Source organism: Diorhabda sublineata, chromosome 5, assembly GCF_026230105.1.
Source record: "Diorhabda sublineata isolate icDioSubl1.1 chromosome 5, icDioSubl1.1, whole genome shotgun sequence".
NCBI lineage: Eukaryota > Metazoa > Arthropoda > Insecta > Coleoptera > Chrysomelidae > Diorhabda > Diorhabda sublineata.
This window is the reverse complement of record NC_079478.1, coordinates 32,209,222-32,234,405: the sequence shown is the minus strand read 5'-3', so window position 1 is coordinate 32,234,405 and position 25,184 is coordinate 32,209,222. Positions and strand designations below refer to the sequence as shown.

Here is a 25,184-nt window from a genome sequence, read left to right as displayed (position 1 = left end):
CTTCCATGTCTGACTGCTGCCAAGCGAAGTCTGAGTGAGGCAGCATGTAGCGAATAGAAGACGGAGGTCTCAAGATATTTAGCCTAGCACCTTACTTCGAAGCTGTTGCTTATTGAAAACCTTACTTGTGGTATAGCTCTCGTAAATTATAATGTCTAGTCGTGGAAACTTTTTCTTTTTGTTTGACATGTTTGACACGTAAATTGACAACATTCGATGTAAAAATGAACGATTAACAACTTTGCGTCGTTATCTAGATAAACGCGAACAACAACAAAAATTTTACCTGGTCATCGTAAAGTTTGAGTTATTGAGACCAAAATACACTTAAAAATGTAATTCGTAGTTTTCAGTTTTGAAGGTATTTTTTCGAATTTCGATTGGACTAAATAGTAAGAGAAAATTGTTTACGCCGTAGGTGAAATGGGATCCAAACCAAAGAATATTACGATGTCATTTTCAGTAGTTTCTAATAAATATACAAATATTATAATTATTACGAATGATACCGACTGAGCAATTCAGGAAAACATTTCTCATTAGTGTGAACCTGTACAATTCTCCGAAAAGAAAAATATAACTTACAATGGACGTTTAATCTCCACTTGTCCTCCAGGGCGCTATCGGGGATGGACGGGTTCTCTGCTCGACAAGTCAAGTATTTACCGTCGTCATCGATCACAGGAACGAACGTCAAAACGCTCGTACTTTGATTGTTCTTCTCCGAGAACTGAAACAAACACAAGGTTGATTGGTTTTTAATTTGTAGAGAAAGGCTCCGGAAGCGAACGTGTGATGAACTCCATTTTTGCCAACTGCTATTGACAGAAGACTGAATTGAAATGTTTGGAAACTTACGACAAGTTTATCAAACTTTAATAATAGACAATAGAAAGAGTTACATTAGTTTCAATTTTCTTGAAAATATAAAATTCTTCTAGTATCATATAATTTTTTCATCAATACAAGGTACTTGATTGAGAATATTAATTCTTTTGTTTTTGGGTGTTTCAAACATTGTGATATCTCAATATTTAGAAAATAGACTAAAAGGTCATCAATATGATGAAACAAAAATAAAACTACAATAACTAACCACGAAATATCAAAGAAACAAATTTTTAGAAATGGTTCACATACATAGAAACGAGAAAGCAATCAATGATAAAAAAATCATTTCAAAAAAATGTGTAGTTCTATTTTTTAAATTTCAATGCAACAATAATTGTAAAGATGACATTTTTTGAGATGTGAAAACTGACAAAAATTAATTTTTCTTGTTAAAACAGATTTCTATTTCGATTTTATTTTTTTATTCATGATGTAGGTGATCTATTAATAAATATTGATATGTAGGTTGTAAAATGAAAACTGAACGTATTCAAAACGTCAATGTTATATGCTTTTGAATCGAACAAGGCTATCCAGAGTTTTCCCTGCTCACATTGAGCTCTTTTAACTTTGTAGTTTATGGAATGAATTTCAAAACTACTTATTGACAATTCGTTATATGGTTTTGTAGCGTCGACTCTTGTTCTCTATTTTTTTCTGTCCTGCATCTATGTCTTCCAGTCACGTTGTCCTAGAAGTTATATGTCTTATATAATATGTCCATTATTTCCATCTTTCACTAGTCCATGAATTTTACTAGTTGTTTCCCTCTTATATATCCTCAGTTGTTCTTCGTCCATATTTGTTGATCTCAAAGCTTCCACTGCGTATTTAACTATTGGTTCTCAATCTCTTAATTTTGTTGCCCTTCTTTTTCTCGCACTCAACATTATGATTTTACACTAATGATATACCCAATATCCAGCATAACATTTTAGTTTTGTGTCATTTTTGTTGCTTGACCTTGTTCGTAAGTACTTAAAGCACCTAGTTCGAAGTTGAGCCCTTTTATCTTTACTGCTTCTGATTTATGAACTTTTTTATTTTCAGTGCTCTTTTTTCTGCTTCCCTAACAATTTTTTCTGTGAACTTTTTAGTCTCTTGCTATTAGAGTTGAAACATCATATTTGTTTTGATTTATGAATGATATTTCTATCGATATTACATGCCTTTATTAAGCTATTTACTGCATTGTTGAACAATAGTTTAATACCTTGCTTTACCCCAGCATTTATTACAAATTCCTCAGATGGTTCTTCTTTTGTCTGTACTTTTCCCCTGGAACTCATAGTTAGCATAGTCATTCCCACCAATCGTTTTAACTTTTGGGTTTTACCATGTCCCACTTTACACACTTTCGAATGCTCATTTAAAGTTTGAAGTCGATGAATTTGCTTTCCAATGCTTTGCTCACAGCATTTTTGATCACTTTTTTCATAGTATGAATAGCATCTACTGTTGATTTTCTTTGTTTAAAGCTTTTTTGGCACTTCTCTATTTCTAGTTACCACTAACTTCTAGTATTTCATTTATTATTGTTGTTAGTATTTTAAATCAGTACTAAGCAAGCTAATTTATTGTTGGTATGATCAATTTAGTAGAGCACTCTTTCGGCATTGTTTCTGATTCTTATACTTTTTCTATGATCTTTAATATTCTGTGTCTTGGATAATTTCTCTAGTAAATTATTAGCTCTATCACTAATTCGTTCCCCTCCCCTGTTTTCTTGTGTTTGAACTTGTTGATTTTGTCATTACATTCCAATTCTATCGGTTTTTCTTCGTATTCTACTATATTACCATTATCACTAACACTAGTATCATCTTCATCGTACTCACTGTCTTCTGCCATTAATCATTTTTTGAAATACTCACCCCATTCTTTTTCTTCAATATTTGTTGTATTTTGTTTTTTATTATATTTCTATATATTCAGTTTCGGAATCAAATAATGCATAAGAAAACTATTTTCTCTTGTAGAAATATTGTACACTACTTCAGAGATTATGATTTTCTTGCTTCAGGCCCATTTACTTTGTCTTAATCTTCCATAGTTATTGATCAATCTTGGTTTTTGGGGGTGTGGGCTTTGGTTTGAGTCTAGCAGTAATGATTTGTAGTAAGGGAGTATTTTTTCTTCATGAGAACGATTTTGGTGTAATGCGACATTGTTTATTGTCATATTTTGTTGAATATAATATTAACATTATATTTGTTCACCAGTAATTGAGGGAAATCTGATGAAAAAACAAAAACTGTTCATTTACAAAAATTCTTTTATTTGCAATTAACGAATTTGGCATACAGATAGTTTGGGCATAGAATCAATAATACATCTAATGATGGTTTATGAGTAAGAATGGATGATTCTACATGAGATCCAGTCAACAAACATTAGATTGTGAATGTTTTTCATTTTTCATATTTTATCAAAATATACCGTTCATCGAACATCTCGAATGGATAAATTTGCCAACAAACGTTTGAAATGAACAATTTATGATCGTTCCAATTAATTTTGTTCTCTCTCCACCCTTCTTTTGTGTATATACACACGATAACAAATAATTACGTGTTTATTCAAATCGAAAATTTGATGTTTTGCTATTTTACTTGTAATTAGTACTTTGCTTTGTAGTCAGTCATTGAGAAGCTTATAAAAGGGCTTTTATTTATTTCAACTTATTGAACTTTCCAGCAACGGCAACGTCGCTTGTAGCACTCACAATGGAAAATATAGTGTGTGTATTTTTTTGAATGACTTAGACATTTTTCTATTCATGCTTATAATTGTACAACATCTTGGGTCAATATGGAGGGTTAATAATAAAACAAATTCAATATTAATCATTTTACGAATAACGTTTATGGACTAAATTCATGCACTTGATTTTTCGGTCTATCAAATCAATCAATATATATATATATATATCTGAAGATACATATGACATTAACACCTTCTCATAATCATGCTCTTCTTATTTCTTATGGTTCTATTTTCTTTTCCACTCACACCCTGTGAGAATAAAAGTGAGGGAAACGTATGCCATTATTTAAAGTGTCGTATATGACATAAGCAAATTGATAAAGTGCACTCGGATGGTACTTAAGAAGGTAGGGTCCAATGATGGGCCATAGGGTCTATCTTGTTCCAATCTTAGTTAGCACTAACTTCTTATGTTATACGTACCAACAATATTGGCCACGAACCCTATCTTGTCCTTATGGTTACCTTTTTAGAGCTTTTTTAATACATTATAATGTGTGGTTTTTGAATAATATTATATCAAAATAACATTATCTAAACAATGACCTTCTCTAGGACTGAACTTCTCTAAATGCGAACGGAAATTATTAGCAATTTTCTTCAATAAGTAATGCTGATGCAGTTGCTGTCATTTCAGAACGGATGTTCTCTTTGAGCTTATCGGTGTGTCTCGGATTATAACTGTAGACTTTGAGGTATCTGACAAAAAAAGTCAAGAGGCGTCAAATTTGGACTACGAGGAGGATATGGAACATCAACTCTTTTCGAAATCGGTGGAATCATTTAACGTGTGACTGTTAGCACCGGCGTGTTCAAACAGAGTCCTAGAATTCACTATATTCGAGTCAGAAAACCGTTCGGTATTTTCACCAGCCCCTGTCATTTTGACAAGTCCTCATCCTCATTCGCGTCGCAGTTTCACGCGTAGATTCCTTTCTCTCTCATGAGTTCTATGGGAGATTCTGGGAAGTCTTATCTTTTTGTTAAAAGTTAGCCTGTTGATTATACACTCTTGTCTTCTTAGTCTGGACGTCTTAATATGTGTGTATGTGTTTTCGCTGCCAAGGGTAAACTCTTTCCAGCCTTTATCAGCAAGAAAAAATCCAATCCAAGTGGTCCTTTGTCTTCTCTACAGTTATTCCCGATGTAATTGCTCTGGAGTTACCGTATCGGGGGTGTTTTCTTGTGAGTTGACTCGCTAAACCTAGAATCTTGGAAAAAATTTCGGTTTTTGATTTTTTTGTGTTTCTTTGTTTTTTTTTGGGGGGGTGGTTTTGTGTTTTTTGTACCTTAGTTATTGAAACCAATAATTGAGACGTTTTGACCAAGCGCATATTCCTTCATAAAAGGACCAATGATTTCTCAGCCTCAGATTGCCATACTTTAAGGACTAGGCAGTTGTTTCTGGTTCATGACTCTGCGATTCATACTCTTCGAGTAACGATTTTGACAGTCTATAAACTCATTGACATAGAAATGTCATAATCAATCAATACGATGAACAGATATTGTCAAGATTGGAAAATCAATTAAGTATTTAATTATGAAATGGGAGCCTTTCTCTGAAGTCACATTATTCTAATTCTTGTGATAATTGTAATTTGATGCAGTTTAAGATCGTTGCACATTTCGTCGTGATAACTATAAGACAGATGATCTTTTGCGAGCAGACAATTATGGATGGATCTTCTTCTACAGACTGCATAACACTCGCAATATTGTCTTAGGTCCTAGATGATCTAAGACGACTCTGCTTGTGGTTTAGACATTGAACCAGTCTCTTCAAAAAACTTTATTTGTATTTTAATCAAAGTAGTATAGATTCACCGTCTATATTTATGAAGACCTTCGAAAACATAATACAGTGATACAGTGATTATCAGTTGACCTTTAAAGGTTAAAAATTGGAATACTTATTAGTGTTATTTGATGAAAATATTCATTTCATATACTACATTTTCCTATATATACTACATATATGTATCCATACTTTTTATTCGTATATCCCCAAAATTCAAAATCATAGTAGCTTAACTAATATTGGCAAACAAACAGGAAATTACGTATAAACAAACAATATTAATTCCAATAATGACCAACAGGATATTAAAAGAGCTATTTCGTTATTACAGAAGGGTTATTTTGTATGGATAAATTACTCTTTCAAAAGAGCATTATTAGCAAGCTAGTTAGTCATGATTATTAATTTGGTACGCATGAAATATGAATTAAACTGTATAGATTGTCAATTTTCAATATCATTATGTGTAACTATTATACGCAAAATTAACATAAATAGCCCGTTATATGTTTATAGGAAATAAAGGTATTAAAAAGATATATCTATGCATTCGTTTGTCTGTACATATCTACAAAAATCGATGGAAACGATGACAACGATATTGCAGATACAAAAATCACACTATGGTAATATTTATAAAACGCCTGCGTCTCATTTTCTCCAGATTTCATTGTTTTCAGTGAAAATCGAATTATTTGCTCGTAATTTTGGAATACAAAAAAATATTTTGGGATCATTTTAGTTAATTACTGCCAAATAACTCATGGAAGCAAATTCTTAGTATTGGTAAACCAAAAGAAAAAAACGCGAAACAAAATTGAATTATAAAAGATGATGAAAACTTATCGAAATGTCATCAGATAAGTTTAGAAATCAACAATCCAAGCGTTTCTTGAGATATAAAATAAACAAGTTAAAAGGATAAGACTCAATTCTATTATAAAATTCATACATATAGTTTTGTGAATTGAAACTCAAATCTCATCAATAATAAGCGAAAAACTTGTGTTTGGTTGATGACTAATCTGAAAAGTTCGTTAGCTGAATAATAGTAGCCCTTCTAGTATTAAATTCATAAGATTTTCAGTTAGCTCTTATCTTCAAAAGAGACTAGTATCAATTTAACAGGTGTCGTAATTGGAAAAATGGATAAAAAAGAATTTGGTTTGTTGATGAAGCATTATATTTTTCGGAATAAAGTAACTCTTCATCACAAAAGTAAATTTTGGCTTGATAACCATTATTCAGACTTTGTGTTAGGAAAATGAATTGTTGAGAAGTGTCTTGCGAGAACCGTACAGATATTGGCCGCCCTAAAAAAATCATAAAATAATTTCTGATAACCGTAGAGCGGGGTATCAAGAGAAAGTGTTGGACATACCTTAAATGAAAATGTGGGCATGAAAAAACTCTTTTGAGAGTAGGTGCTGCGCCAGCTTAGAATGTATTGAAAACAACAACGAATTGATGATTCTGAGCAATGTTTGGAGATGTTTGATTGGAGAAATTTTCATATTTATATGTGACAATTGGTGGAACGCAAATATATCATTTCACACCGGAGTCCAAACGACAGTCAGCTGACTGTAATGTACGTGATGAACCGACTCCGCGCATATCTTGACTGGCACGTTTATGATATAAGTATTTTGGGATGCGTATGGAATAATCGATCATCTTAAAAACGTAGAAATGAACAAGGACTATCGTGCAGTGTTTGAAGAACGAAATCGCTGTAAAAGCGGTAGTGTTGTTGCGTTACAAATCACTGAAAACTATCGCGAATATGCATGAATTGGGTTTTGAATTGCTTTCGTATCCATTCTTTAGATCTGGTCCTCAACTACTCTGTTCTGTTTTCAAACCACAAAAGGAGGCTTTCTAGACAGAAATTATGCGCTGATGAAAAGACTATCGCCTAAACTGAGTCATATTGTGGGGCTAAAGACGATTTCACCTTAAAAAATGGGATCGAATAATTGTGTGACTACTATGATCGTTGTATCGATCTCGAATTCTATGAGGGCCTACTAACTTTTCAGTCTACCTGTGATTTAATTAGAAACCAACGGTAGACCTCAAAATTAAAAAAATTGAAAAAAGAAGCAAATAATTGGTTGCAATGGACAGAATATTAAGAAAGTGAACAGCTTAGGTTGTAAGAAATTGAAGATTATATTATATAACGAGATAAGAGATAGATTTGATTGATATTTCATATTTTGTGATTACAATTTCGAGTATAGAATAAACTCCTATCATTATGAAAATCATCCTGTATATTGTATAATATTTGTCAAATTGATCGCTGAACCCAATATTGCGTCACTGCTTCTAATTAACTTTGAAATCGTGGAGATGCCTGGAATACCGCATTCTTCAATCAAATCAAATTTCCAACTAAAATTCTAGCCCATGGTTTTCTGTTAACCATATAAAAAACGGCAATTATAAAATATGAAAATTTTTAAGTGGCTAATTTCATTAATTTTTTCCAAGCAGTTCTTCAATTCAAAATAATAATGAGAGCGTTTCAAGCCTCATTACCTTTAAAAAAATTCTTTATGTGTCTCTGTTTCTTTCTTTCTCTCTCGTTTGTTACGCATACTTCTTACAGGGCAACTTCCACTAGGAAATTCTTTACAAATTCTCTTTTATTCAATATTGAATGGGATCCTGTCTGACAAAGGAAGGAAACTCATCGCGGTGATTAGGGTGATTTCTTATCCAAATATAAAAAAAAGTTGGAATCTACTGTCTGCAGTATCCTTCGGGTTTTGTTCTCGAAGATATTACAACATTAGACAGAGAAATGTCAAGTATTTCTATTGTTCGATATTTTTAATCTCAAAAATGGAACAAACGTTTCGAGAGATTTATAATTAATGTCTCACAAAACTCAATTCTATAATGAAAACAATAAATTCGAAAAATAACCAGCATCCAGATAAGATTGTTTGTGAATTTTCATTTAGGAAATATTGAATGGTAGTCCTTTGAAATTCAATCGTAAGGTTTGATTAATAAATGTTCCAGCAAATTTTAAACATTATATTAGAAATGAGCATTTGTGAAACGATAGATTTCAGTATTACTTAGTTTTTATAATATAAGAATGTTTTGATATTCAATATAAATATCCTCGTCCTTTTAAAGTATACTCACATTTTTCTCTTTCGCTCTTTTGACAGGTCTACTACCCTTCCACCAAGTAATAATAGCATCTGGCCTGGATCCTGATGTCCTACACTCCACGTCGTATCTCCTGTCAGCGGACACGTATTTTTCTTGCGTTAAAATATTCACGGTTTGGGGTTTTACTGAAAAAAAAAACACTCAAATTATGGATAAAATATGCCTGTAAATGACAGTTCATTTTTATAATATTTTTTTTTCTGGGCTGAGTAATAGTATTACAATATAAGTACAAAATACTGGTTTTAGGTAATGCCCTGAATGCAAGGAGGTCCTTTCACCACCAATAAAAAATTAAGTTAATCAAATTCTATTAAAAAAAATTTTCCATAGAACGTTTAGTTAATAGCTATGTTATAGTTGAATTGAAATTGTACTTTACCAAGTAAATTTTTGGAAATAAAATTCTTAAAATTTTACGGAGATGTTGACTATATTTTTTTGCATAGATGGAGCTAGAGACAACTGGATACCAACTTTTTCAAACCTGCAGGGTCAATTCTTTCTGTAAAATATATAATTCATTAGAAAACTATGTCATATTTTAGCGATTCTAATTATGTTTTAAAATGATTTTTGCACAGTGAAAGAATAGAACAAATTCTTGGTTCATTTTGGTAACCTTAACTCATTCAAACAAGCTTTGTTCGCGGGTCAAGTTCCGAATGAATTTAGAACCGATTGCATGCGCATATTCAAATATGTGAATCGCGAGTCAAGGACTTCACCTCCCCCATAAACGAAAATTTGGAAAGATCCTAAAATGATCCGGAATTTGACCCCTGACAAAGCTAATATCTAATGAGTACTTCGCGTAAAACAATTTGAAAAAGATTTCGTTACCAACCATTCAAATTACTGCTAAAGCATAGAAAATTACATAAACTGTCTCAAAAAAATTACCCATATTTTTAACATGTTCTGATAGATTTTATTTTCTATTGATGGTGGAAGAACCTCTTCTTCTAATCTTATAATCTTTTCATAGTTCTAAAATGAAATTTTGCCATTCGTAGGTAGTGTTTTGGCAATGGTACATTAGAAATATCGCGCAATTAATTCACTGAAGGCATTTATAGCCATATTCCATAAATTATTCGGCAAACTCATTCTGGAATATCATTCATACTGAAAACACTATTTTCACTACTACTACAATAACAATCACAGTTATCTTCTAGAAAATCTGAAGTTGAACTAGTTTATAGACAATGTAGAGTAGTTGCAGTGGTTGTGAGAAATATGCTCAGTACTGTTAACAATAAACAATCTTTGTTGTTTGTATTTCAGGTACTTTTTTTATGAATCGCATTTTTATTTGCGGTTTCCCGTAACTGTTACAGCTTTGGATGTCAACTGTCTATCAAGTATTGGCGGCCCTAAAACTTTCATGAATCTCTTTACTATTGCTTTAGACTAGGACTTAACCTTTCAAAAATAGTAAAAAATGGGAGAGAATAGGACCAAGATAAAACCCATTTGAAAATGAAGAGCATATAACAAAAATTGAAGAAAAAATTATTTGCAAGCGGTCCCAGGTTAGAAAGTGGAAGGTTTTTAACGGCAAGGGACTCGATTTGTTGTAAAAGATAAAAATTGTATAGCGAATTTATAGGTAATAAATAATTATACAACTCCCACATTCACACTTTTCTTACATAACCACAAAATTTATTCAAACATTCAAATAACAAAGTTTTTGGCTTTTGAAAAAAAAAGTTTTGTTAAAAAGTAAAGTTTACCTTCTTGTGTTCCAATATCCTGAAGTTTTTCTGAATGAAAATATTTATTTTTTTACCTTATTATGATTTAATATCAGTTTCATTTTTTCCAGTTAATGAGGTTTTTAATAAATGAAACACTTTTTGAGGATATGAAAAAATTTACTTTATCATAATAAATGTTAGCATTTTATTGAACTTTTACACTCCAATTACTGGAAAAATATTCCATATTACATTGATAAAAATAAGTAAACAAAGTGTAAAATTTCAATAAATGGCTAAGAATTGTTCATACTTTTTTTTAGATTTGATTTCCTTAGTATTGTATACTTTTTTCACACCATCAAAAAGTACAGATTCCAATGAACAAAAGCCCCACCGACTTATCAAAAAAAACCGATATTTTGAGGTAATATTTTTCGAATCAAGTCTATATAAAGAAAAAAATAAACGTTTCCAATCAAAAAAATTACTGTGGGTTTGGGACATAAAAAGGGAGGTTTCCACTGAATTCCGTGGAAAAATGTTTCGTTGAAAGATACAAATAAGAAGCCAAAAACTTGGTTACCTGAATACTTCACATAAATATTGATGTTATGTAAAGAAAAATGTTAATTCAAAAGTAACCCACAGCTTTCTTATTCAAGTTTTCCCACAAGATTTGTAGTTATACTGCAAATCGAGATGAGAAGTTTTTTCCCTTAAAAACTTACTCCTTTACACAAAATATTGAGCCCTTTATGTACATCAATGGTTACGGCATTGTGTCACGTTTGCAACCATGGTACTCATTCTGTCAGAACTTTTTCCATCTAGAAATGGTTCCTGAAGTATATGTATATGTAGGTAATTCAATTCAGTTTGACTTTCTTACCAAAAATTTATATTTCCGCAACGAAAGAATAATTCGCAATTTCTACTTCTAGCTTCTAATTGCTAGATTTGTCACAATTGACTAGACATTCTATTTGCAAGCTAATAAAATTTCCTTAAAAACTTTTCACGAATCAATTTTCAAATCCAAAAATCTCTTATATCAAAGGATAAAAGCCCGCTAACGAGCCCATGTGATGGGAGTCTATTATAGGGCCTTGTATACTCGAGCTCAATTTTCCATCTTTGAAGTCCACAATCTATAATTGATTGGAGATGATATTTCCCAAAGAAATGGATATACCGTTCCTATCCTACAATTTAAAATAGATCTGTACGTTCTTATATTGGCAATTTATAGTATTTACATATCCCAGAAGTTTGCTACTTGATTATTTGGTTCAGTTAATCGATTCTTTGTTGAATAACTATCTATAGAAAATTATTACAATTCAAAACGATACGAATATCCTATAATTTTGCTTCTGTCAACGTTAATAATATACAACAATAGATATCAGTTTAGCGAACAGAAGACGAATTATAGTGTAGGAAGATATCATATTATGATAAAAATAATGGATAATGGGAAAATTAGGATGATGATCTATGAAAGAGAATCAATTACGTGTCAACATGATATTGCTAAGAAGTAGAGGTATGTATAATGAAAAATCTCATTGATAGACGGAGAGCTAGCAGTTCCCAAGATCAGAACCTGAAAGTTGTAAGTAAAACTCCAGTACATCATTAAATGGCTACTCTGCTCGTGTGAAACGTTTGCGTATGAAAATGCCAGCCGGTTTTCCACGTTGTAAGGCTTGCGAGAAAAATCGAAACGGTTTCCACGTAAAAAATGTTTAGAAATGTATAATTTTCTACAATTAGGTGTACTTTTCACCTATAAAAAACAAAAAGCGTACAACACAATGAAGAAAATTAACTAGATGATGAAAAAGCCTAATCCCAAATTTTTGTACAAATCGATACAGGACGAAAAAATTCGGTTTTTCCTTTTTTGAGCTTCATTTCCTGGACTATTAGTAGTCAACTCTATCCTGTAGTGTTTTTAAATTCACTGTATTTATCGGGAATGCCACCAAAATAATTTGCGATTGAAGATTGGCTCACCTATAATTTTGCTTCGAAATTTTAACGCTCCCAAAATTGTGTAATGGCACGCGATTAGGCATAATAAGAAACATGGGTAACATTCTTGAAGCCACTATATATAAGTTGATAATTTCAAGGTAAAGTTCAATTTTACTTATACCATACAAACGTTCACAATTTCCAATTCGCTTAGTATTTGCTATGACTATGTGGCTTAGATTCGTAAAATATCCGCCAGTTATATGTTTTGCGAAGTTGGAAAACCATCAAATTTATTTGTCCCTCCAAGATGGATCAAAAATATTGTAAATCCAATGGCATTACGATAAATCAAGTTTTTATACAATTTAATAAATACAAATGTTATAAAATAGTTGGAGTTCCAGTTAATTAAAACAAGTTCAATTTTTTATTCATACAGCCTCTATATTTAACTTTCCTCATAGTATATACATGGTCACACGCTGTAGATTGGTCAAATTGTGATAACCATATATGTAAAGTTAGATATTGTAATAAATTTTTAATAAAAATTTCTATTGAGACAGATAAAGCGATGTCTGTCGGGTCCGAGAGTACATACATACAAATATAATACAAATTACGTAACTATACGAGGATATATTGAAAAATTCTTAGCTTACTATAGAACCAAACAAAATTTCAATGTCAAAATATTTAATTACTCAACATATTCTCCTCTTAATTGGATACATTTGTTACAGCGAACCTGCAACGACTCTAGACCTGTCTATTTCTTCTTGCTCTGCAAACCAGACCACCACAGCTTTTATTACCTACTCGTTGGAAGAAAATTCACGACCTTTCATACTTTTTTTCAGTTAAGGAAAGAGATGATAGTCGGACGGAGCCAAATCTGGTGAATAAGGGGGGTGTTCTAGTAATTCAAACCCTAAATCACGAATTTTTTGCATGGCAACATAAGATTTGTTTGCAGGGGCTTTGTCCTGCAAAAACAAAATACCTTTGGATGGTTTTCTGCGTCTTTTCTCTTCACGTTTTTTCCGTACAGTAGTCAGTAATGTCGAATAGTAATCTCCAGTTATTGTTCTACCCTTATCCAATAAATCAATCATGATTACTCCATGACAATCCCAAAAAACTGAAGTAAGAACTTTTCCAGCAGATTTTTGGACACGAAACTTCTTAGGTCTTGGAGAACCAGAGTGTCACCATTCCATCGATCGTTGCTTTGTTTCTGGATCGTATAAATGTACCCAAGTCTCATTCATAGTACAATTCGGTTTAGGAAGTCTACATCGTTTTCAAATCGAGCACAGATCGAACGTGATTCTTCTACCCTTGCACGCTTTTGATCAACATACAAACATTTGGGGATCCATTTGCAGCAATTTTTCTCATGTCCAAATTGACGTGAACTAGATGATTTAGTGCTTCAGATATCCGTTTTAGCCCAATTCGACGGTCTGATAAAATCATGTCATGAGCTGCATCGGGGACTGACACAGAAACTGGCCTTCCCGATCGGTCATTATCTTCAATGGAAAATTTACCAAGGGTATTGAGCATATTTTTGTAAATCTGCTTACCTCTTAACCCTTTTAAATACAGGTACTTGATGATTACTCGATACTCAAATGTTTCGATTTTCACAATTTCGGTGGAAATCTTTTTTCTTTTAATTTATTACGTAACTCTGGTTTACTTGTTCGACGTCAAACTTCACACTTACACTTCTAATAAGTTATTGTTCGTTGTTATAGTAACGCAATATATTGTTTATGCATGGAACTGGTCTAGGCTAACTAGATATCAATACATCCTCGTACATTACGAATAAAAACGTTTTTATTGTTTTGTGACCGGGGGTTACAATCGACGTTTTTTATTAAATTGTCCATTTTGAGCAAATCACAATAATTTGAATAACTTTTTAGTCATATTTTAATAGATGAATCGACATACTAACGATAGAATTATTCTGATAATAATCTAAAAATTGTAACAACGTACTTCCCGCTCCACTACTAGTTAAAAGACATACAGCGTAAGAAATTGCTGCTGTATAAATCTTCATGTACATCTCACTATTCTTCCTATATTATCTTGCTGAATTAAATGACACAATCAATTTGGTATTACCTGAGGAAAGGGTTTAAAGCGATTGTATTTCATTTTGTTTCTAAATCTTTGCATCGAGAAATCTGCAACCGTGCAACTCCGTTTTGCGTGTTTGTTCGTTGTTTTTCATTGCCTCTTTCACAGTACGCTAATTTCTCATGCAGAACAAAGCCGGCATTATCCTCAGTTATTCTACTTGCATTAAGGTAAACTTAACAAATTCGCCTCCTAGCAATCCTTATATAACAGACATCTGATAGAAACAAGAACAGCAGGTATGAAAGCAAATAAATTGCAAGGCTTACTTAAATTTATAGGAGGGTTGATTTAGACGAACTTCCAGCTTGGTTTTAAAAAGTTATAGCTAATCGTGTTTGTAATAGCATTAAGTTTGCCAAGTTGTGTACGTTTTCAACGCCAAACATCGTTAGTCGTGAAACCGCGGAAAATGGAAACTTTGCGATTCAAGTGTATAGTCGACCGTAATTAATGAAACACGTTTCGCTCTCATTTTTCTCAACATGGTCGGTTATAATAGAACTTTATTACATAATTAAATGAAAAAGGGGCGACTTTTTGATGGTCAACGCATCGCTACTAATTAAAGTGACAGGTATTTTTCAACCTATGGTTAATACATCTGGTTCACATCAATCTTCAATAGATACTCTTGAGCGTTTCGATTTTAAAATTAGCATGGTGCTCACAGAATATTCCATATCAGTTTTCATTATTGTGCATTGAATTGAAATAGTTGATTTGTTCGAAAGCAACAATAGTGATCAAAATCACATCAATACTGAATAGTGCAATATTCGATGATACTAATATTTTTTTGTTAATTCATACTGAATGGAATTAGGACTTTGATGTTGATTATCAATTGGAGATGGAAGAATTTACTGTTATAGTTTCTCTGAATGATCTCTATTTACTACGTGATAGTGACATATTTTGTATCCAAATGTGTCTGTAGAAATATTCGCATATTCTGCGGAAGAAAATTGTTTTGAAATGTCAATATGATCCGATAAAGTTTCCTCACAAAAAAATCCAAATATATGAGTTCTGGTGATCGAGCTGTCTACCATTAAACTTAATCCTCAAATTTATTTTCTAGTGCACCATAAAAGTGTGGAAGAGCACCACCTATAGTTTATTTGAGGAATATATAGAGCAATAAAAACTCATTAGGTAGGCAAAGGGACCACAGAGTGACCCAACGAATATTTAAGCCACTTTCACAGTTTGGCATTAATTTCATTGTAAAAAATGCGGTTTTGTACATAGTTTTAGGTACACTTATTTTTTATTGAAAATTTATACAAAAAATATTATACATTATACATCGTACAGGAATTAAATTATAAGAAATCATAATATTCTTCATCATCTGAGGAACTGTCATTTCCTCTTGACTTTATAATTAACGGTTCGACGGTCCGATCGATCAAGAAGTCAAGATACCACAATTTCTCCTCTTCTCTAATGACATTCTGGACTGCTTTTTGCCATTTTTTTGTTGTCACCTCCTTAATGGATTGATCAAACAGTCATGTTGTGTCTTGCTACAAATCCTTTCACTTGCGCCCATATAAGTTCTATAGGATTTAGTTCGCAATGATATGGCGGTGTGCGCAGCACAGTTATGATTTTCTGATGTATCTTCCACGGCGTATTTCATAAAACGATGTTTGTGTTAATTTGCTATAGCTAATATTTCTTTTTTTTCAAATTATCTTTAAATTCAATACTTTTGATGGTTAACCAGTCAATAATTTCTTGTTTTCTCCAAGATGAAGTTGGAGTTTTCTCTATCCATCGAGAATGATAACTTGAGTTATCCATAACTACTACTGAATCAGCCGGAAGATATTTTATCATTTCGCCAAAATAGTCTTCAAAAACATTCGAATCCACATCTTCGTGGTAATCTCCCTTATGGCACTACCGACACTACTTAGCAAACCTTCTTTTAAAAATCCCTCTTCGCTTCCAATATGGACGATTATTAATCTTTTCCCTTCACCTGAAGGCACCTTAATATTCGTTGACAGGCCTTCCATCAAAGCTTGGCGAGCACTGGTTATATTTTTGTATTGCCACATTTTTGGTACTGTATAACCTCCATTAATCGACTCACGACTCATCAAGATAAAAGATTTTCTTCTGCTCTGTTCTGTACTGCTTTATACTTCTTAAGTATTTTCGTAGCCTTCAAACAATTTCATCGCTTTCCAGTAGAATTGCTTTACAGTTATGCTTTTCCCAGGAAAAATCCATTTTTCGCAAAGTGGTCCATTGAAGTTTTTTACTTATCAACGGAATAATTTCATTCTGGCCAAGCTCCATTGGAATCTAAATGGATGGGTATTTCTGTTTTAAAATAAAAAGAGTGAACTCTTCTTCGAATTACACTTTTGGTGTCTTCATCAAGGACTTTTACTGGTCTGCCTGGACTTTTCTTGGTTTCTTGGTTTTCTTGGCCTGCTATCTCTCTCCTCCTAAATAATTTAAAAACGGTGGACTTTCCAACTCGAGACATTCGGGAACATCGGTCGACAGTTTCTTGTACAGTAAATTTGAGGTAATCGTATTTTATGCAATCATCTACATTTAAATTAATAAGTTTTCCATTCACTGATAATGGAGAATTATTGGAACATCTTTTAGTTGGTGTAAATGTCGCCATTTTATTACTAATCTTATAATCCTGTGAACACTATTTACGGCTTAACAGCAAAAACTGATGCGTTAAACTAAACAAATATACATATAAAGATATAAAAATTTTGGAAAAGGGACCATTGCCCATGGTTAAGCCGAATCTGAAATAGGGTTGGAATTAGGAAGAGGCACTAATAGAAGGTTAAACGGTACCTGTTAAACGCAAAACGTAACTTACTTAACAATATTTCAAGACATACCTATGGCCGATACCGAAATCGAGTCGAACTGGACGGAATTCTCCATTTTATTGCTATATACATTTCTGAAATAGACTATAGTTAGAAGAAATTACCAATATCCTTACGGATTACCTTTAAAAATTTCAGAAATTAACAGCTCTATTGCGTAAAATTGCCAGATAACATTTAATTTAGGCGAATTACCAATAACTAATTACCAATTGGTTGATATTTAGTTCAAACGGGAGATTATTCATTATTATTACCTTAAAGAAATTTGACCGACAAAAATAATGCGCCATTTTCCCTGTCTGACAGGCTAATTATTTTAGTTTACCACGCTTATATTAATGGATAGTCAGCAAGCTGATTTTTTGAGAATTCGAAGGTTAATAAATAAAAAAAGCATTGTCCGACGTATAGCGCGCGCCATAAAGGGACTCCGACACTTGAAACCTGCGTTTTTAACAACCAATGCATCACCTATTACCAACCGTCGGACAACGAGAGGGTTTATAAGAAAAACATATTTTCTGACTGAACATCACTTTGATCGACAGAAATAATGCGCCACAAACGTAGTCCGACACAAAAACATACAAATTCATTTTTTTCTTGTTTTTTTTTGTTTTTTGTTAATTTTTTCCTGTTCTGTATAACGAAATACACTCTTCCAAGTATGAGCATGCTCATGGAATTCGTGGCGGGCACACGGATTGAAGAATAATACCAATACTTCTCTGTAACTGAGGCATATTATTACCCAGAAAAAACAAAATATTTCTGAAATATTTCAAGCTTAGACAATAAAAAACTATTGACGAATCTCTTAAGAATTTCCCAAAAAGATCATGATATATTTCTGGGATCTTTCACTTATTCCTTTTGAAATCTTTCACAAAGTTTTCAGAAATATTTTGTGCTGGCTGGGTAAACTTAAAAAATGTGTGATTATACTGAATGAACGAGTATCGAAAATTTATTTTGGAAAATTCTATACAATTGTATAAAAATTTACAAAATTTTGTACAAGTCAACCCTGAATTCGTCCAACCAAAAACTGAGCTAAGAAAGCTAAAAATGCTTATTTTCATCATTTTCAGTTTTAGTTATTATTAATAATAAGAATATGTTCACATTCAGCTGTTTTAAAATAAGTAGATCAAGAGAAAAATCCAAAAATGAGGATACAATTTATCCATTATACTGGACAAAAAAGTGATTGTGTTTTTTAATTATCTAAAGAGTTTGCCCTATGTTATTTGTCGGTCAATGAACTTAATTGGTTTCATATGTCATTATGAAGTAAAAAAAATCAGCCTGTTGGTAATCAGTGATGCATTGGTTGTTAACAACGCAGGTTCCAAGTGTTGGACTCCCTTTATGGCGCGCGCTATACATTGGACCATACTTTTTTAATTTATTTACCTTCGAATTTTCAAAAAATCAGCTTGCTTGTTATCCATTAATATAGGCGAGGAAAACTGACATAATTAGCCTGTCGGACAGGGGAAATGGCGGAAATTATTTTCTTTGAGGTAATAATAATGAATAATCTCCCGTTTGAAATAAATATCAAGCAGTTGGTAATTAATTATTGGCAACTCGCCCCAATTACATGTTTACCTGCCTCTAATGGGGCGAATGGCTCAAAATTGAGGTTTTTCGCAAAGGGAAAAAGTTGTCGGTCTTGACCTAAACAAGCGATTTGTTGGTCATCATAAAAAAATGAGTCGAAGGCCCGAGGACTATACCTGCTTAAATGTAACATTGTGTTTAGGAAACTTCCTTACCCCATTTTGTGTACTCAGATTTTCATTTAGAATGAAAATACTTTCGTCGCTAGTAAAAATTAACACATTGTTGATATTGGATGACTTTCCATACCCACATTTTCATCTAATTCAAGTCTTCGTTCATAGTCGTCGTCTGTGAGTTGATAAATCATTTCAAATCAGTCGGTGACGAAATAGGTTTTACTGTTATTTTTGTCAGTAAGTACATCAGTTTGTGTCCCATTAGATCAAAATCAAATAAATCTTCGAAATAGTATAGTTTCAAAATTTTACCAATTCGCTTCTTGAAACAAACAGCTCCCAAAAGCTACTAAAACTGTTGAAAAAACATTATAATCATATTGAACTGAGCTGGAATTTTGATTTTTAAACCGATTCAACTCAACACAACTTCACAACTTTTTTTTGGGCCAAAGATCCAAATTTTCCTGAGCAACAACGATATTATTATCACTGTCAAAAGGTCGTCCACGACATGGACTGTGAAGCTGGTCCTGCTTGGTTATAAAGGAAGTTTAACATTTGGTGAATACGCCGGCTCGTTTGATGTCTGTAATTATCATGGAGGCGATTTGTTTACTTGGTTTTTTTAATTTATTTCTAGAAAGGCCCGTTTATTTATTTGTTTGTAGTTAAAAAAGTAGTGAATATATGAGTAGAGGATAATTATTATTATATAGGTTAGTTAAGTCCAGTGTCAGTGTTTAAATGAATTAATTAAGTAAAATCAGTTTGTATTAATTTATCCCAGCATTGCAAAACAGTTTAAATAAATAAGGAAATAAAAAAAATTACATTATCAACTAATAGATTTCTTAATACCTAGTGGCGTCATCTCTGACTACACTCATTTATTATCACCAGTAGAGAGCTTCGCAACCCTTAATTCCGTTTCCAAATTTCATTGTATTATGTATAATATTTTTAAAGATTAGAGGGAGAATATTGTATATTTAGAGAATACCGTCATTTCCATATTATTCTACTGAAAAATTTTGTACGAACTCTTTAACGCCTGCTCCCTTCTTAGCACCTTTACCTAAACATATTTTCGTCCCCTTGGCGACAGTCAGGAAATGAGTCTCCATTTTATCACAACGACCCTTTATTTTTTCATGAAGTCATTTAGTTGCGTAGAGTTGAGAGACCCTGTGAGCGTTTTTTTCGTTGAAATATTCTAATAAGAGACAACTGACAAAAAAGTTTCGATTGATATATGATTTCAATAACTACACGTACTTCAATTTTCGAATTTCAAATTTTAACTTCAATATAATAGATAACGTCAATCGATGATTTCAATAAACTTTTTCTGTACATTGTTCCATTCCCACTCAATTTTTTATAATTCTTCACCTGCTAGTCAAAACAACTTCAGGAACTATTGGGTTTTATATATTAATAGTATATTTTTGTTTGCAATGGAATTATTGTTAGGAGATCTCAGCTGTGAGATTTGACTCGAATTTCGCCTCTCAGAGTATTTTTTTGTCATCCACATTGTCACTATCAAAATCAGCAGAAATCTCTCTCGGGCAACGGCTAGTTTTGGATGTAACTGCAGCTTCATATTAAAATTTGAATCAGTATCATAAACGGGTTCTGATCAGAAATCGTTCTGAACATTCCTAATGGTTAGGTTAGGTTGCCAACATTGAGTGGGCGTCAAGATTCGAAATGGTTTACAAAACGAAGAGATGCATCAAATTGTTGAAACCAGATATCTGTATTCGTAAGATTAGATTGATTAGATTTAGGAAAGAAATTGAAAGAAATGCAAGGTATCAAATATCACATCCCTCACCTGATCATTCAGGAAATGGTTGAGGGAAGAAGATAAATAGGTCGCAAAAAGCAATCGTGGTTACGAAATATTATAAATTTCATAGAACTAGGAGTAGAACAACAATTCAGAGTGGCGAGAAATAGAGGCCAATGAAACCAGATTGTCATGGAGTTAGTCAGCGACTGAAGACAGGCACGGTACCGAAGAATATCCTCTATCGAGGACAATATCAATACATATCTGCCTTGCTTGTGTTGATCATATTGCCATTTTACTAAAGGCAGTTTATCGATGAGTACGTGTGATTTCTACATGTTTATATTCTCTAAATTATCTTCCTATTTGATTTACAGGAGCATTATGTAGAGTAGAGTAGGTTGAGATATTTTTTTAATAGATGTATAACTTTCGCTTCTATTTTTGATCTCTTTCTATATCCAATCATAGACAAAATATGAATAATTTGTTTTGCAGTTCAACTAACCACATCTATTATATCTCTTTTTATCGATTCAATTTTTCTAGTAATTGACAACTTCACAGACATCAAAATACCGTTCGAAATGTTGGTGCTTCTAGACCCAATTTAATGGTTCCGGAAACAAAAGCTTTGAATATATCTTCTTCTCATGCCGTCTCACCATTGAAGGTTGGTGACCACGTTTTTAAATGCGTCTCTGTCCCTCGCAACATGAAACAATTCTGGACGCTGAGATTTGTCCATTCTCTTATGTTACAGAGCCAGGATTCCTTCTTCCTGCCGATGCCTTTCTTTCCCTCTACTCTGCTCTGCATTATGTTCTGTAGCAGTAGGTATTTATCTTTGCGTAAGATGTGTCCTATGTAAAATGTTTTTCTTATCTCAATAATTCTTTTGCGACCAATGCGTCTTAATACTTCGTTGTTGGCGATTCTGTCAGTCCAGGGTATCTTCAGGATGCGTCTGTAGAGCCACATCTCAAATGCCTCAAGTTTTTTAATCATTTGAGCTTTCTAGATCCAAGTTTCCACTCCGTACAGCAGTACTGACCACACATAACAAGATACTTGTATTTTTGCACCCATTCTATTTGTTTAAAGATTCAGTTTGAGAATAGGGTTAATATTGATATTTTGGTTTTTATTTATAACCATGAATGTAGTTTTTCCAATATTTATAGTGATTCCTACGTTTTCACATTCTAGGTTGATTCTTTCTAATATGATTTGAAAATCTTCATTCTCAGCCATTATAGCAGTATCATCGGCGAATCTTAAGTTGTTGATTAATGTTCCTCCGATGTTTACACCCTCATGTCTCTCCTCCAGCACTTTCTGAAGTATAAACTGAGAATAATGATTGAATAGTTATGAAGAAAGAGTGTAATGCAGTTTTGGTAAATTCCCTTTTGAATTTCGATTTAGTCTGTTTCCATGTCCGCAACAAGAACTTCTGCCGTTTGATTGTAATAGATATTTTTGATTAATCGTATATCGCTTGGATCTAAGTTAATAGTTGTTAAATTCCCTATGCGTTTATATTATCAAAGGCCTTCTGGAAATCAATGAAACAAATATACACATTTTTGTTGTAATCTTTGCACTTCAGTGAATAGTGCTTCCCTAGTTCCTAATCCTCCTCTAAAGCAAAACGGCTTTTTATCCAATTGTTCTATTTGGTGCAAATTTGAATTATTCAGGAACCCTATAAAGAAAACTGTATCTCTTCAAGTACATTTTATACCAATTAGAAACGAGAACGAGTAACTGAAGTTATTATTACTTGGAAATTGAATTTATTAACTAATGAACTGTTATATATCTAAGAATAAATCATTATCTCGTTCACAAACGAAAATACAAACAAAAGTACTGATATGAGAGGATATATTGGAGGATATTGCATTGGCTTTTACTCACAATTAATATCTAATACAACCACTTTCGTCTCAGCAGGTATAATATTATTGTTGCTGGCTTGGCAAATAAGTCTTGCGTGTAAATGTTGTCGACCAACATTTGGAAATGTCAAATGATTCACAACTATACCATCAGGTCGTACATCGTAGGAGTCATCGATGATGGTATTTTCAAGGAACCAAATCACCTTTGGCTTGGGTCGACCTGCAAATATAAATCAATGATTAAGTTCACAGTTTTACACTTCAGCTTCGTTTAGAAATCGCTGTCGTAAATTTTTTATATTATTACCAGTAGATTTTTAGTACTTTAGTAATAAAATTTAATGTTGATCTGTGAAGAAGAAACTCTAATTTCTATTGACACTCGTATTATATCGACTTTACTACATAAAGATGTTAAACATCCCAAGAATGTCAAGAATATGACACCAAAAGAACCAACGTAGCGAAGAGACAATAATAATGCTCGTCAAAATGTCATGATTAGATATCTCGTCCCATTCTTATAAATTAGATGACATTATAATCCAATTACTAAAAGCAGCCTTCTCAACAATGATAATTGAGCAATATAATGACAGCTCAATAAGCTCAATATCTGAAAATTCTATGATACTTTTAGAAGACAATTGAATAATATACATCATTTTATATTCGTGGTACCCCGTATTGATGAAAGTCTCATGTATATAGGTCAACTTGATCGTATATTCTTAGTTTTGCGAATAAAAGTATGTTTTCAGGATTAAAAAACTTGGATATCCCACAATGATAAATACAAATAGGAATGTGTAGAGAAACAAATTAGGATACCAATTCCAACAATAGAAAAGTGAGAATTATTCAAAACCATAATGCAAAATATACATACAGACTCTCATTTTAAAAGTAAGATAGAGTTTTTCTTTCTTTTTATGTAAAATTCAAGTACTAGGGGGTAAAATCTATTAGACTCGAGTAGCAGGCGTCTGCCTGTCATGTAGGTCCTGCAAATACTGCTATAGGTGAAATTATATTGGATAACTCAAAAGAGAATCTGCCGTGGTAGCATCGGTAAAACAGAGTCAGAGCATCAACCTTTCTTAAACGGGAATCCAAGTTTTTTGTGAAGCTAATTCGGCCACGTCACTATGCCAGGACATATTGCTCTCAACCTTGACAATAAACAAGCGGATTTGCGGTGATTGTGATATTTTGTGTCCAGACAGGACCAAAACCTGAGCTGTCGTGCCAGCCTTCTGGGTCTGTACTACTTCAAACTCAATCACATTGCTGCCACTACAGTTCAGAATGTCGGGATTGATAGTGGTGATATATTGTGGATTGAGTAGATTGATGAACAGGAGAAAGAGAGTAGGTGACAAGATGCGTCTTTGAGGAGCACCAGCGTTGACCTCAAACTTTTCTGGGCTATCTATAGCGACCTGGATGGATCGGTTTTGAGAAAGCGACTATGCCAGTCGATGGTGGATTAATTAGAAGGTGGTCATGCCGAACTCTATTATAAGTCTTCGATATATCCAGTGCTATTGCTTTGGATGCCTCATATATAGCTTCAGTCTAGTCGCTGATGATTATAGCAGACTCAAGCAATCTTAAAATTTGCTGCTTAATGATTTTCTCCGTGACCTTGGCAATGGCTGGAATTGAAGCAATCCGACGCTAGTTTCTGGGGATCGTCTTTTCTTTTTTTTTTGTTGTTGTGGGTTAAACCCCAGCAAGTTACTAATTTGCAGGAAAGGTATATTATATGATAGAGAAAGGAGTTTGAATAGCCCACTTGTTAGTTCAGCTGCGCATTTATTTGATACGTTTGGTGACAATCCATCAAGGTCAGTGGCTTTATTCATGCCCAAGTCTTTGAGAAGTTTTGGGCATCAATAAAGACACTGGCCCTGATAGGGACCATCTAGGTATCGAAATTATATCTCGGGCATCGATGAACCAACTCTAGGAAAGCTGGGCGGTAGTTTCCCACGCGAATCAAGGTCTGAATTTGAAACAAATATGTTCATGATGAATGTTAAATTTAAGAATAAATATTGGAGTGATACTAATAATCAGGTTAGGTTTCTCCATGAACCCAGTGTATGTTGAAGTTGAGAGTTAGCAGATATTTATTTGAATTTAATATTGAGGGTATTTTGAAACTAAACTGGAAGTTATTAATTAGATTAATGTCGGTATTTGTGATTATTCAGCAGCGAGTTTCCTGAACATAAATTTATTGTCGAAATCAAAATTTATATCCTTCGAAACTATAAGTAGTATAGTTCCCACAACTTTTCTGATGCTGATCTTGCTTGGTTACCTGGGAAAGTCTCAA

The 25,184-nt window shown here is 33.0% G+C and overlaps 1 protein-coding gene across 2 annotated transcripts in view; it reads right to left on the bottom strand.

The window, feature by feature from the left end:
- LOC130444303 (nephrin) overlaps positions 1–25,184 on the bottom strand; it is a 539,064-nt gene that overhangs the window by 98,577 nt on the left and 415,303 nt on the right. For both annotated transcript variants that reach the window (XM_056779378.1, XM_056779379.1), the window contains 3 exons: positions 22,857–23,060; positions 8,624–8,778; positions 586–730 (listed from right to left, as the gene is read on the bottom strand). In XM_056779378.1, the coding sequence (XP_056635356.1) occupies positions 586–730; positions 8,624–8,778; positions 22,857–23,060 (504 nt within the window). The remainder of the gene's footprint in view (positions 1–585; positions 731–8,623; positions 8,779–22,856; positions 23,061–25,184) is intronic.